General features: G+C 37.9%; 1 protein-coding gene across 2 annotated transcripts in view; it reads right to left on the bottom strand.

The window, feature by feature from the left end:
• The window catches only part of PHACTR1 (phosphatase and actin regulator 1), a 553,099-nt gene that overhangs the window by 511,818 nt on the left and 25,869 nt on the right, over nt 1-15,412 (bottom strand). The window contains exon 2 of one of the 2 annotated variants that reach the window (XM_059399448.1): nt 61-207. In XM_059399448.1, coding sequence (XP_059255431.1) covers nt 61-207 — 147 coding nt within the window. Of the gene's footprint in view, nt 1-60; nt 307-15,412 lie in introns of those variants that run through there. The other variant, XM_059399449.1, reaches the window with a different exon arrangement.

Genomic DNA, 15,412 nt, shown 5'->3' with positions numbered 1-15,412 from the left:
AGGAGAGGGAGGCGAGGAAGCGAGGTGCAGGAGAGTGTACGGCGGGAGGGTCGACCTTACCTGCCCCTAGGTTGAAGGAGATCCTGGCTTCGGCGAGGTACGGCGTGTCGCTCTTGGAGCGGACTCTTCTGATGGGCCGCCGGTCTATATCATCCTCCGAAGATGCCGCCATTAATGTGGGAGGCAGGAGCAGGGTCGCCCGGCGAGCTGAGAGGGAGAAGGAGATGGAGAGAGAGAAGGAGAGAGGCGGAAAAGGGGAGGAGGGGAAAGGAAGAGGCTCACACACGGGGAGGGGGAGGGGAGAGGGGGAGGGGAGAGGAAGGGAAGGGGACGGGGAGGGAGGGGGAAAAGAGGGGGAAAAGGAAAAAAAAAAAGAGGGAGCGAGAAAGAAAGAGCAAAGGAGAGAAAAGGGTGAAGGGAGAGAAAGAAAATCCGTTAAGGATTTGTGGACTGGAGCAGAGATCAGGCTATCACTGGCTTGCTCCCAGGGCTCCCCTAACTCCTCTTGCAGCCACGGGGCCAACGGGTCAGTGTTCCCGACTGACACCCCGCCTCCTGCCCGCAGCCCCAGTTTTCAGCTGTTGGCACAGATAGGCTGATGCGAAAGGGAAGACTCCAAAGCCAAGATGCCCAGTCAGCACTGTGCCCTCTCCCGCCAAACGCACTTACTCTGCTCTTCAAGTGCACACTAGGGTCTCCTTAACCCACAGGATCCTCGAGACTGAGGACGCCTGGCCAGTTGTACCAACTTAAGCTTTCCTTGCGTGGAATTATTATTGCTGGAGTACCAGCCCCTGGTGGTCACAGAGGAGGGCACTGCATTCGGGGTACCCCTCCAGTCCCTCTTTCCCAACCGGGAGCTCAAATTAAGATGCAACTAGATCTGCAATCCTCAGAAGCCCCCTTGAACCCTGGAGGTGGAAAGTAGAGGAAAAGAAGTATAGACAAGTCTGGGAGCAGTTTGGCAATAAAGTTTTCAGAGTTGATGCTTTGAATGTACACTAGGCATATTCCCACAGAGCTGAGTGACCCTCTTTTACAATCGCTAACTTCTAGGATGTGTTTATGTCTACAAAAATATCCATTCGTTTTACCCTTTAACTTTCTCTTTATTTGGGGACTTAGGGGACAAATAGTGGTCTTTGCATTGGACTTGTAGTCTCTATAGCCCTGTGCCATTGAGGTGAAGATCAAGGGCACTTTACATTTCTTTGAATGTTTGCACTGCAAACTTCCCACATTACAGCACAGAAGGAAGTAGAAAGGTGAATCAGAATGGTTTGATGCTCCTACTGAATCTATTGATGGGCTAAACTCTTTGATGTTTGTCTTTCCACAGCCTCAGTCACTTGGTCTTTTTATGGCCTGATGTTGCCACTCTCCTTTCTAGTAAGAGCTCACCTGGAGTACACAGATAAACGTTGCCTTGATTCCCTCCCTGCTACAAAGGAGATGTCAGGGTCGAGTCATACCCTTGAATCTCAGAGGAAGAAGGGAAGCTGGCCCAGCTCTGCCAGACTTCCCTCCGCACTTTGGCTGTCAGTTCAAACTCTTGCTCCCTAGAATCTTCAGTCTCTCTGCACTACACACATAGCTAGTAACTCTTCATCTTAGGAAAAATACAACTGCCCTTGGCCTCACTGCTTCCTCAATCTCTACAAGACTATTTCCTTCCCATTCCGCTTAAGCTTCCTGTGGATCTCTTGTCCCACAGTCTCCATGTCTTAACCCCCAATCCCCTCTTTCATCCCCACTACTGGTTTCCATCCCCACCGGCCAAACAAAGTTATTTTAAAGGTCTTCATATCCATTTAACAGTTAAATCCATTTCTTTCTTGTCTGTTTTTTAGTACATAGTAAACTGTTCTTGAAGAAGTCTCCTCCTTTGGCTTTCTGCACTAGACTTCCCCCTGAACCATTCAGTGTCTAATTGTTTGCCAATTATCTGCATAGTTAATTTGAAATTGCTTATCCTGGCATGCAGAGCCCTTCACAACCTGATTTTAACATGTTTTTCCAAACGCATCGCCCATTATTTGCTTCCAGTCTGCTCGGATTTGTCCCAGTCTGGCTCACTTCTGCATCTACACATTTGCTTGTGTCACACACCACAAATTTCTTCCCTATAAACTTCCCATGTTCTCCCTCAACAATGTCAGATAACTGGTCCACTAGTCTATGGCATGAACCCAGTACATAGTAAATGCTCAGTAGATTTTTTTTTTTTTAAAAAAATAGAAGAAGGGAGGGGACGTAGGAGAAAAGAGAAGGAAGTAGTTGTTACATAAGTAATGAGTAGCAAGGAGTGAACTGGGGACCAAACCCGTATCTGCCTGATTTTAAATCCTGTGTCCTGAATCAGTATATTGACTTGCTAAGTATATGTATTTGGTTGACTAGCCACACTTAAAATTCACTTTTCTATGACATTTGGCTCATGATTATGTCCCGTTTATCTCTGTGAAACATGAATTAAAAATGGATGCCTCCTCTCCCAGGAGGCACAATAGGAACCTTTGGCTCATCAAATGAACCATGAAGGTTAATGTTTTTACATGGCTAGTCAGGGTGTAAACCAATATTATGATTGTAACATTTAGGTTCAGGCTTTTAAGGAAGTACGGAAGTAAGGAAATTAAGTCCAACAATTCTGAATACTGTAAAAACTCTGTCTTTGAATTAAGGCAGTGCCACTTGATTGTTCAATATAGGAGCCATTCTCCATCCCCTTGTATTTTCATTCTTCAACCATGTCTTAAAAACAAAGCCCAATAGAGTCATTTGAAGAAACACCTAGCTTTAGCTTTCCCTGTGTTTCTTTGATTTTACATTTCATGGGTTTTGGGTTTTTTTTTTTTTAAGATTTTATTTATTTGACAGAAAGATCACAAGTAGGCAGAGAGGCAGGCAGGGAGGTGGGGGAAGCTGAGCAGACAACCCAATGCGATGCAGGGCTCAATCCCAGAATCCTGGGATCATGACCCAAGCCAAAGGCAGAGGCTTTAACCCACTGGGCTACCAAGGCACCCCAACATTTCACAATTCTTGATATAGAGAAGTATATTTTTAGATTTCTAGATCTTATTTCGGCATTTTAGAAGTTTAAGAACTTAACATTGCCATTACTTTAGGTGTACCTTTCTTTAAAGGAATCTCAATGTATCTTCATACAATTTCATTATGGACATTTTATTACTGAAGTAATTCTAGATAGATACACTTTTGGCAAAAACGACATAAAAAAGATACTATGTCTATCTACATGTTCTTGAATTATTTTATTGTGTTTTTATTTCTGACTGTTCTCTTCCATTTTTTTTACTTCCTTAATTTACTCTTTTCTTTATCTTACCTAGTTTTTCCCATTCCCTTTTCACCTTGCCTACCTTCTCACATCTTTCTTACAATTTGTTCACAAAATTGATCCCATTCATGTAGCTCCCTCTTATCCCGCATGAAGGACTCACTTCAGTAGGTTTGTTCCGATGTATCCACATTCTTTATTCTCTAGGATTCCTTCCATATATATGATCTCTTATCATAAACTATCTGAGGGACATCAGGCAGGAAGCTCTTGTATGGAATCTGGGAAGCTGGGTGCTGCGCCCAGTACTACCACTACCTCACCAAGTAACACTGGCAAGTCACTCACTTTACCAGGTTGGATCTGTCACCTCAGCTGTAGGAACGGTGGGATCAGCTAATGGGATCTTAAGGCCCTGTCCAGCTCTAATACTCTAGGATATTTGCAGCTATTTTTCTATCTCTTCTTCCTTCCATGAACATCCATGGCATATTTTGTCTCTTAATCTAAGAAAATACATTGTTCCTTTGATTTGGAATGAGCCATATTTAGGAAACCACATGGTACCCATATTTCTCTCAAATTATTTCGTATTATTCAAGTTTTATTTTATACAATTGTGCATCTTTTGGAATCTGTTTTTTTTTCCTCATACTGTTTCTATCATGTGACAACACCCATATGATTGTTTGTGTGTATGCATGTGTGGGTGTGTATATAGAAAGAACTGAATTCGGGTGCCTGGGTGGCTCAGTGGGTTAAGCCACTGCCTTCGGCTCAGGTCATGATCTCAGGGTCCTGGGATCGAGTCCCGCATCGGGCTCTCTGCTCAGCAGGGAGCCTGCTTCCCTTCCTCTCTAGCTGCCTGCCTCTCTGCTTACTTGCGATCTCTCTGTGTCAAATGAATAAATAAAATCTTAAAAAAAAATTAAAAAAAACTTAAAAAAATAATAAAAAAAAAGAAAGAACTGAATTCAACTGTGATCTCAACAACTTTTGAATATATTTTTTAAAAAAGATTGTTTCTTTTTTAGTAGAACTGCTGATGCAGGATGAGGATTTTTTTTTTCTTTTCTAAAGCCAGTCAACACTTTAACACTGAAGACCCATACATGTATGTTATATCGAGACCTAGAGACAGGAAAGAGAAGCAGCAAAATAGGGTGCTTGGAAGAGTAACATTTTATACATCTATCACTAGCATGGAAGAAGATGAAAGTGGGAAGAGAAGGAAGAAAGAAGAGAGCAATATTCCATCCTAATCAAGAAAACTCTTCAGGTGATTGAAGCTTTAAAAATATTATAAATAAAGTGTATTTCTAGGACACCCATACATTGATAACACTTAGAATATTTGTTAAAATGTAGATTTTCAAGGCCCCCAACCTGGACCTACTAAATTTTGAGGGGATGAGACCTGGGTACCTAGATTTTCAAAAGGCTCCTAACTTTGTCCATTCTCACCACTTGTTGTCAACATTACACTGGAGGTCTTGGTCAATGCAGTGACTTAAGTAAAAGAAAAGAAGTTAGAAAGATATAATGATTTGAAACAAGAATAAAATTCTGATTAGTTATATATGTTATGATAGTATACACACAGAATCTATAAGAATCCAGACTATTAGAAATAATAAGTGAATTTGACAACATCACTGATGTAATAGCAGTATAAAACATCAATTTTGTTTCAACACATTGACAAAATTAGAAATTTACTTTAAAAAGAACCATTTACAATAGTATCATTACCATCAAATACCTATGAATAAATCTCACAAAAGGTGAGCAGGACCTCTACATGAAAAACTACAAAATATTCAAAAAAAGAAATTAAGAAGAGTAAATAAATGAGGAGGGATGACTAAACCATTCTCATGCTCATGGATTAAAAGACACACTTTGTAAAGGCATCAGTGTTTTCAAATTGGTCTATAGAGTCAATGGAATTCCAGTTAAAATTCAAGCTTTTTTATTTTAAAGTGGCAAACTGATTCTAAAATTTAAATGAAAATACAAAGGGATAAGATTAGCTTTATCATGACAAATAAGGAAATAGCTGGGGGGTTTATAGTAGAAGATATCAAGACATAAAGGTATATCAAGATATAAAGGTATAGAATTCAAAAACAAAGTAGGATAACTAGACAAATGGAAGAGAACAGAGAATTTAATAGACCCATATATAAACAGTCACCTGATTATGACAAGAGTCTCACTGCAGTTTTGTGAGGGAAAGATGGACTCTTCAATGAATATTGCTTGATCACTTAGATATTCATATGATGGAAAACAAACCTTGATCCCTATCTCACACCATACACAAATTCAATTCCAAATGGATCATGAACCTAAGTGTGAAAGGGAAACAATAAGGTTTCTAGAAGAAAATCTTTTCACAGAAGTATATTTTATGACCAAAGTAAAAAAAAAATTTTAAGAAGATTTTATTCATTTATTTGACAGAGACAGCAAGAGAGGGAACACAAGCAGTGGGAGTGGGAGAGGGAGAAGCAGGCTCCCCATTGAGCAGGGAGCCTGATGCAGGGCTCAATTCCAGGACCCTGGGATCATGACCTGAGCTGAGGGCAGACGCTTAAAACTAAATCACCCAGGTGCCCCAGAAGCAAAGATTTTTAAACAGGACATGAAAAGCACTAACAATAAAAGAATGAGCAGGCATGTTGATGCTACTAATGTTAAGAACTTTCATTCATCACAAGACAGAATTAAAAATGTAACATACCAAAATATGTTGATGCAGTTAAAACAATGTTGATAGGGGAATTTATAGCACTAAATGTCCATATAAGAGAAAAGGAAATTCTCATATCAATAACCCTACCTCAAGAACTTAGGAAAATAAATCTAAAATAAGTAGAAGGAAGGAACTAATAAAGATAAGATCAGAAGTCAGTGCAATTGAAAATATGGAAACAATTAAAAAGTAAATGAAACAAAAAGCTCATTCTTCAAAAAAAAGAAATAAAATTGATTAACTTTTAACAAGCATAACAAAGATAAAAATAAAGAGCATACAAATTACCAATATCAGAAATCAAATAGACATAATAACTATAGATCCTATATTTATTAAAAGGATAATAAAAGAATACTACAAACATCTTTATGCTCACATATTCAACAACTTAATAAAAATAAACTACATGCAATTTTTTAAATCTTTATTATTTTTTTAAGTTAACATATAATGTATTATTCGCCTACAGGTGGTGTTCTTAAATAAAGAAAAGACATGGGTTCCTGGCTAGCTCAGTGGGTGAAGCATGTTATAAATCTTAGGATTGTGAGGTCCAGCCCTATACTGAGTGTGGAAATTACTTTAAAAATAAAATCTTAGGGGTACCTGGGTGGCTCAGTCAGTTAAGCATCCTTGGGTCATGATCCAAGGGTCCTAGGATGGAGCCCACCCCATCAGACTCTTTAGTCTGTAGGGAGTCTACTTCTCCCTCTGCTCCTCCCCTGCTTGTGCTCTCTTTCTCTCTCAAATATATACATAAAATCTTTTAAAAATTAAATAAAATCTTTAAAAAATAAAGAGAGGCATCATTAGGGGAGTTGAAAGGCAAGCCACAGAATGGGAGAAGATATTTTTAGATTTGTGGATGAAACAGGACTTGTAACTAGATTTTGTTTGTTTTTAAAGATTTTATTTATTTAACAGACAGAGATCACAAGTAGGCGGAGAGGCAGACAGAGAGAGAGGAGGAAGCAGGCTCCCTGCTGAGCAGAGAGCCCGATGTGGGGCTCGATCCCAGGACCCTGGGATCATGACCTGAACCGAAGGCAGAGGCTTTAACCCACTGAGCCACCCAGGTGCCCAGGACTTGTAACTAGAATATATTTATAAACAATAAAGAAAAGACAGACAACACAATTTGATATATATATTTTTTTAATGGGCAAAAGACTTGAATAGGCACTTCTCACAAAGGAAAATCCAAATGTCCAATAAGCATAAGAAAAGATGCTCAACATCATTACTTAAAAGTAAATTCAAATAAAGAGCTCAATGACATGTCATTATACATCTGTCAATCTGGCTAAGACTTTAAAGTCATTCAATGCCAAGTTTTGGTGAGGATGTGGGAGAACTGGAGCTCTCATGAAAGCTGGTAGGAATGCAACCTTGTAAAACCACTCTGGAAAGCACATTATACACACATTATACATAAATATAGGTAAACACACAAATGCCTTATGACATGGACATGTACGTCCATAGTAAATGTATCCATAATAGCCCCAAACTGGAAATAACCCAAATGGCCATCAAAAGCAAAATATACAAAAATGATTTTAATATCTTCATTACAGAGTCATACTTCATGGAAATGAAAAAGAACAAATGATCTCTATAAGCAACTCTTAAGATGAATCTCTTAAGTATAATGTTAGACAAAAGAAGCCAGATCTATACATTGTATGAATATTTGCAGATTTATTTCTAAATTTTAGAAAGCTCTCAGCTCACAGAATTGTGCTCAATTTAATAAAAATTTGCTAGTCACCATTTACTACACTTCTAGAAATAAAACATTTATATTATTATATAAAAAATATATCTTGGAGAATATTATGGTATGTGGAGTATTGTAGTTATTTGATACCAACTATTATCAATTTAAAAATAAAAGCACAAGCTCTTTTTTAAATTAAAAAAAATCATCTAGTTTATTAATATGCACAAATAAATATAATCATCACATTTAAGCACCAAATATTTACAAAACCACACTATTAATAACAACTTAATTTGATCTGATTAAATAGTTTCCTAATAACTTGGGCCATCTTTGTGATTATCATTCCACTACCCCAAAATTCTGTAGGGTTGTTTTATTTTTCCTGTCTCAGCTTTAGTTTTAGTCTATATCATATCTGTCTTTTATAACCATGCTCTTTAAAGTATTCTATTCCCAGCGTCCTGTGCTGCATGAAAAACAACAACAAATAACCAGATTGGAAATGCATGTAAGGAATAACGAAGGAACGATGAGAGTAGGCTTCCTGTTATGCCAGAAACAAGGCAGCATTCCTTCAAATTAAGGGGTATGTTACAACACAGGAACCAGCTTGAAGGGGGTTGCACTGGCCAAATCTGGAACAGTGTGAGCACAAAAAACAATTAAGTCCACTAATGAATAATAAATTACTAATCATGGGTATTCATGAGCCCTAATAATAAATAGATAAGTGGATAAAACTGATACTAATTGGATAAATAACTAGATAAGTAAATGTAGGAAAGGGGAGGACTTTGGCTTCCAGTAGAATGTGGAGAGCTGACACATCAGTTCAGAAGGAATGCAGGAGTTACAAAATCATTGTTTTGCAGCCATTGTAATAAAGATCAAGCAAGAAAAAAAAAATCAAGAACAAGCAAGGATCCATAATAGATGCTAAGTGTAGGGGGAAAATTTGATGATGTTATTTTCATGATCTTAAAATTTCTCCCACAGTTTTATTAGTTTTAAGAGAGAAATTGGAAAACACCTTGGCTGAGCAATCAAAATTACCATCACCACAGAGGGACAAATGGACATTGAGTGCCTCCAGATGTGACACCTAGTGAACATGACATTACTCTTGGAGTGTTCCAGCCTAGAATGCATAACCTGAGTAGAATGATGGGGAAATATCAGACAACCTCAAAAGTAGGAAGTGTTTATTAAAAAAGAAGAAGGGGAACTGTACTGCTAAAAAAAATTGCCAATGTTCTAAAAGGCAAATTAAGGCTTTGAAAATTTCCAGGTAAAAGATATCTGACTCTAGACTGAGCTCTGCACTGGAGCCAGATCTTAGACTGAACTGATTCCAGATCCTGTCTTGCAGGGAAAAAGTGCTATAAAGGACTTTCTGGTGTCAGTTGAGAAAATTGAAATTCAAAGAGCAGATTAAATTATCAGTGTTAAAGAGGTGAAAGACCTGTACCATGAAAACTATAAAACACTGATGAAAAAAATTAATGATGACATAAAGAACTGAAAAGCACTCCATGCTCATAGACTGGAAGAAAAAAATATTATTATAATGTGTATATGACCCAAAGGAAACTACAGATTCAATGAAATCCCTATCAAAATGCCAAAAGCATTTTTCACAGAGCCAGAACAAACAATCCTACAATTTGTATGGAACCACAAAAGATCCCATATAGCCAAAGCAATTGTGAAAAAGCAAAGCAAAGCTGGAGCCATCACAGTTCCAGACTTCAAGTTATATTACAAAGCTGTAGTGATGAAAACAGCATGGCACCAGCACAAAATAGACACACAGACCAATGAAAGAGAACAGGAAACTCAAAAAAGAACCCACAACTATATGGTCAATTAATCTTCAACAAAGCAGGAAAGACTGGCCAATGGGAAAGACAGTCTCTTCAACAACTGGTGTTGGGGAAAGTGGGTAACAACATGCAGAAGAATGAAACTGGACCACTTACTTACAACATACACAAAAATAAATTTAAAATGGATTAAAGACCTAAATTTGAGCCATTAAGCCATAAAAGTCTTAGAGGAGAATACAGGCAGTAACCTCTCTGACATGGCTATAGCAAATTCTTTCTTGTTATGTCTCCTGAGGCAAGGGAGACAAAAGCAAAAGTAAATGACTGGAACTTTCTCAAAATAAAAAGCTTCTGCACAGTGAAGGAAGCAATCAACAAAACTAAAAGGCAGCCTATGGAACAGGAGAAGATATTTGCAATGACATACCTGATAAAGGGTTGGTATTGAAAATCTATAAAGAATTCACCAAACAACACCCAAAAATCAAATAATATGGTTAAGAAATGGGCAGAAGATGTGAATAGACACTTTTCCAAGGAAGGTTTCCAGATGGCTAAGAGACACATAAAATGATGCTCAACATCACTGCTCATCAGAGAATTACAAATCAAAACGGTGATAAGATATCAACTCATACCTGTCAGAATGGCTAAAACCAACACAAGAAACAACGGGTGCTGACAAGGATGCAGAGTAAGGGAATCCTCTTATACTGTTGGTGGGAGTGAAAGTTGGTGTGGCCACTCTGGAAAACAGTATGGAGTTTCCTCAAAAAGTTAAAAATAGAGCTACTCTATAATCCAGTAATTGCACTGTTAGATGTTTACCCAAGGAATATAAGAATACAGATTCAAAGGGATACATGCACCCTGATATTCATAGAAGCATAATGTGCAGTATCCAAATTATAGAAATAGCCCAAGTGTCTAGAGACTGATGAATGGATAAAGAAAGTGTGTATATTTATACAAGGGACAATTATTCAACCATAAAAAGAATGAAATCTTGCCATTTGCAATGATGTGGATGAAACTAGAAGGTATTATGTTAAGTAAAATAAATTAGTCAGAGAGAGACAAATACCATATGATCTCACTCATATGTGGAATTTAAGAAACAAAAGAAAATGAACAAAGGAGGGGAAAAAATAGAGTCAAACCAAGAAAGAGATTATTAACTCTAGAGAACAAATTGACAGCTACCAGAAGGGAGGTGGTGGTGGGGGGGGGAAGTGTGAAGTAGGTGATGGAAATTGAGGCCACTTGTGATGAGAACCAGGTGATGTGAAGTGTTCAGTCACTATATTGTGCACCTGAGACCAATATCACACTGCATGTTAACTAACTGGAATTTGAACAAAAATTTTAAAAATATATAAATTATCAACCTTAAATGTACTGCAGTTGACAGCTATGCTGTGGTCATGAAAGAGGCTATCCCATTCTTATTCTTAGGAAATACACAGTAACATATTAGGGATAAAGAACCATGATGGCTTCAGAAAAAAATATGTATGTACATATATACACAGACAAACACACACACAACTGCATGTAAATATTCTCTCTCCCTCTCCTTTTTGCCCCCCTCCCTCTCTCAATATTAATATACCCTTTGGCATTCCTCTCTGGATAGATCAAGCAACTGGTTGATAGAAAGAGGCAAGAGAACAAAGGATAAGCAAATGGGGTAAAATATTATCAATAGGTGAATCTGAGTAAAGGTAAGTAAGTATGCTTTTTACTATTTTGTTTTTGCAACTTTTCTGTAAGTTTTTTCTAATAAGATTTGGAAGTTACTAGCAAACACGTTTCTTTCTACTTAGGAGAGTGTCCAAGGGCTAGTGATGATGTGACATCCTTACTTTCAATCTTTCTGAAAAATTATCATTTTTAGTTATTCACACAGGGTGTAGATAAATACAGTATCGACCATAAAGGATAATCTGTCCTGCAGTTATGCTAGAGTTCTTTGAATTTTTGTTTAAAACTTTAAATTTTTAAAAGTTAAATGACTGATTGATAGAGGACTCCAGCAGAAGAAGAACCCGGGCTGTATAGAGGAAGTATGTATGTCAGTATTTTGCATATCTAACACGAGTCAAAAATCCAAGCACCTCCTCACCCAAAATGAGTATAATACCAGGGCACCTGGATGGCTCAGTTGGTTAAGCATTCAACTCTTGATTTTGGCATGGATCATGATCTCTGTGTTGTGAGATCGAGCCCCTCCTCAGGCTCCATGCTGGGCATGAAGTCTACTTAAGACCCTCTCACTGTCCCTCTGCCTCTCTTCCAGCCCCTCTCTCTCCCCCTCCTTCTCTAAAAACAAATAAATAAATAAATAAATAAGATGTCACTAAATGCAGTGATGTCATTCAAAATCATTCATGTAGAAAATACAAAATGTAAATAAGGATCAGTGTTATTAACTGCAATGTCAACCTTAGAAGTTTGCATTAGTAACATATATTTTAAATAGACTTTACAAAAATATCCCAAAAGGAGACTTTTGGGATTTTTCTTGTAACTAAATTTAGTAAGTAGCTGCTGAGACATTTGTTCTTTTCTATAAATATGCATACTTTGCTAGAAAACCCAGAATCTGTGGAATTATTATTAGTACATCTTAGCTCTGTCTAAAGTTACCATTAAATGAGCTATCCACTCCACAAAGTTCTGGTATGAATCCTCTTTTCTTTCTGGCTAATTTTGTGGGGCCCATGAAGGAGAGGGGTGAGTGCCTTGCTTTTATAACTGCTACCTAGAATTCCAGCTCCACAGTGTTTACCGGTCCTAATTCAGATTTTTAGCCAATGTGAATAGAACTATGGAATTCTGAAGTTCACAGCGATCTCCAAAGGTGGTGGCCTCTTAAAGAGATGGTTCCATGCCTTGCATTCAGGCCAGCACTGTTTCCTCTAATAATATGGGTCTAATATCGACTTTGTCTGACTCTTCTTTTAAAGCTTTAATATCTAGCTTTCCTTGAATTAATAACGGGATAAAGATGGATGCAAGACAATTTAATAGCTACCTGAACACTGGCACAAGTGGCTTTTTATCCAGAGGGACTACACTTGTGTGTGTGTGTGTGTGTGTGAAATTATACCTAATTTTAAAATCACTTGAGACATATTAGCAACATCTGCCATGTTTTTCACTACTTTTGAGATTTTTCTGCTCTTGTAAAACTTCCTGTGTGTTGTGATAACCAGCTTCCAAGATAGCCCTCAATGTTCCCCAACTCCTAGTATTCATACCCTTGTGTAAGTCCCCTCCCATAACAAGGTTGGTCTCTGTGACTACTAGAATATGCTAGAAGTGATGGTGTATCATTTCCAAATGATATGGCTTCTACCTTGCTTTATCTTTGGGTCTCTTGCTCTGAAAGAAGCCAGCTGGAATGTTATGGGGGAAACCATGCAAGAAGCCTATGGAGAGGCTCATGTCGCAAGGACTGAGACTTCTGAGTGAGCCACCTTGGAAGCCCTAGTCAAGCCTTTTGATGATTGCAGCCTTTTGGGGGGGGGGGTAATTTTGTTTTGTTTTAAATTTTAGGTGGTTAACATATAGAGCGATATTGGTTTCTGTTATGTAACTTGGTGACTCATCACTATATACAATACCCAGTGCTCTTCCCAACAAGTGCCCTTTTTAATCTCTATCACTCATCTAGTCCACCTGCCACACACCTCCCTCCAACAACACAATTTTTTCTCTACTGTTAAAAGTCCCTTATGGCTTGTTTCCCTCTCCCCTTTTTTCTTTCCCCCCTTCCCATGTATTCCTGATTTCTTTCTCAAATTCCACATATAAGTGAAATCATATAGTATTTGCCATTCTCTGACTCACTTCACTTAGTGTAGTAGACTCTACCTCCATTCATATCATGGCAAATGGCAAGAGCTCAGTCTTTTTGATGGCTGAGTAATATTTGCGCACGCGCGCGCGCGCGCGTGTGTGTGTGTGTGTGTGTGTTCTTATCTATTCATTAGTCGATGGACATTTGGGCTCTCTCCATAGTTTGGCTATTATTGATAATGTTGCTAGAAACATTGGGGTGCATGTATCCCTTTGAATCTGTATTTTTGTACCCTTTGAGTAAATACTAGTGCAATTGCTGGGTCATAAGGTAGCTCTATTTTTACATTTTGAGGAAATTCCATACTGTTTTCTAGAGTGGCAGCACCAGTTTGCATTCCAATGAACAATGCAAGAGGATTCCCCTTTCTCTGCATCCTCACCAACATCTGTTATTTCCTGTGTTGTTAATTTTAGCCAGTCTAAAATGTGTGAGGTGGTATCTCATCATGGTTTTGATTTGTGTTTCCCTGATGATTAGTGATATTGAGCATCTTTTCATTGTCTATTAGCCATCTGTATTTTTTTTAAAGTGTCTCTTCATATCTTTGTCCATTTCTTAGCTGGGTTATTTGTTTTTTGGATAATGAATTTGGTGAAATCCTTGTAAATTTTGGATACTAATCCTTCATCAGGTTCATCATCCGCAAATATCTTCTCCCATTCTGTAGGAACCCCATTCTGTAGTTATGTTGATTTCCTTTGCTGTGAAGAAGCTTTTTATCTTGATGAAATCCCAATAGTTCATTTTTTCTTTTGTTTCCTTTGTCTGTTGTGACATGTCTAGAAGTTACTACATCTGAGGTCAAAGAGGTTTCTGCCTGTGGTCTCCCCTGGGATTTTGATGGTTTCCTGTCTCACATTAAGATCTTTCACCTATTTTGAATTTATTTTTGTCTATGGTGTAAAAAAGGGGTCCAGTTTCATTCTTGTGCATGTTGCTATCCAGTTTTCCCAACACCATTTGTTGAAGAGACTGTCTTTTTTCCATAGGATATTTCCTGCTTTGTCGAAGATCCGTTGACATAGTTGGGTGTCCATTTCTGGATTCTCTATTCTGTTCCATTGATCTATGTGTCTGTTTTTGTGCCAATACCATACTGTCTTGATGATTACAGTTTTGCAATATAGCTTAAAATCCAAAATCATGATACCTCCAGTTTTTTTTTTTTTTTCTTTTTCAGAATTGCTTTGGCTATTTGGGTTTTGGTTCCACAGAAATTTTAGAATTGTTTTTCTGGTTGGGAAAAATGCTGGTGATATTTTTATGGGGAATGCTCTAAATGTGTAGTTTGCTTTGGGTAGTATAGACAATTTAACAGTGTTTGTTCTTCCAATCAATGAGCATGGGATGCTTTTCCATTTCTGAGCCCTCTTCAATTTCTTTCATAAATGTTCTATAATTTTATTTTATTTTTTTAGATTTTATTTATTTATTTGACACAGACAGAAATCACAAGTAGGCAGAGAGGCAGGCAGAGAGAGAGAGAGGGAGAAGCAGGTTCCCTGCTGAGCAGAGAGCCTGGTGTGGGGCTTTAGTCCAGGACCCTGACATCATGACCTGAGCCAAAGGAGAGGCTTAACCCACTGAGCCACCCAGGCGCCTCATTGTTCTATAATTTTAGACTATATATCTTTTGCTTCTTTAGTTAGATTTATTCCTAGGTACCTTATTGATTTTGGTATAGTTGCAAATGGGATCAATTTCTTGATTTCTTTTTTTTTTTTTTGCTGCTTTGTTATTGGTGTACAGAAATGCAACAGATTTCTGCACATTGATTTTGTATCTTGAGACTTTGCTGAATTCATGTATGAGTTCTGGCAATTTTTTGGTCTGGTCTTTCGGGTTTTCTACATAGAATATCATGTCATCTGTAAATAGTGAAAGTTTGCCAATTTGGATGCCTTCTATTTCTTTTTGTTGTTTGATT

Source organism: Mustela nigripes, chromosome 5 (genome assembly GCF_022355385.1).
Source record: "Mustela nigripes isolate SB6536 chromosome 5, MUSNIG.SB6536, whole genome shotgun sequence".
NCBI classification, from domain to species: Eukaryota; Metazoa; Chordata; class Mammalia; order Carnivora; family Mustelidae; genus Mustela; species Mustela nigripes.
This window is presented reverse-complemented; position numbering and strand designations above follow the sequence as displayed.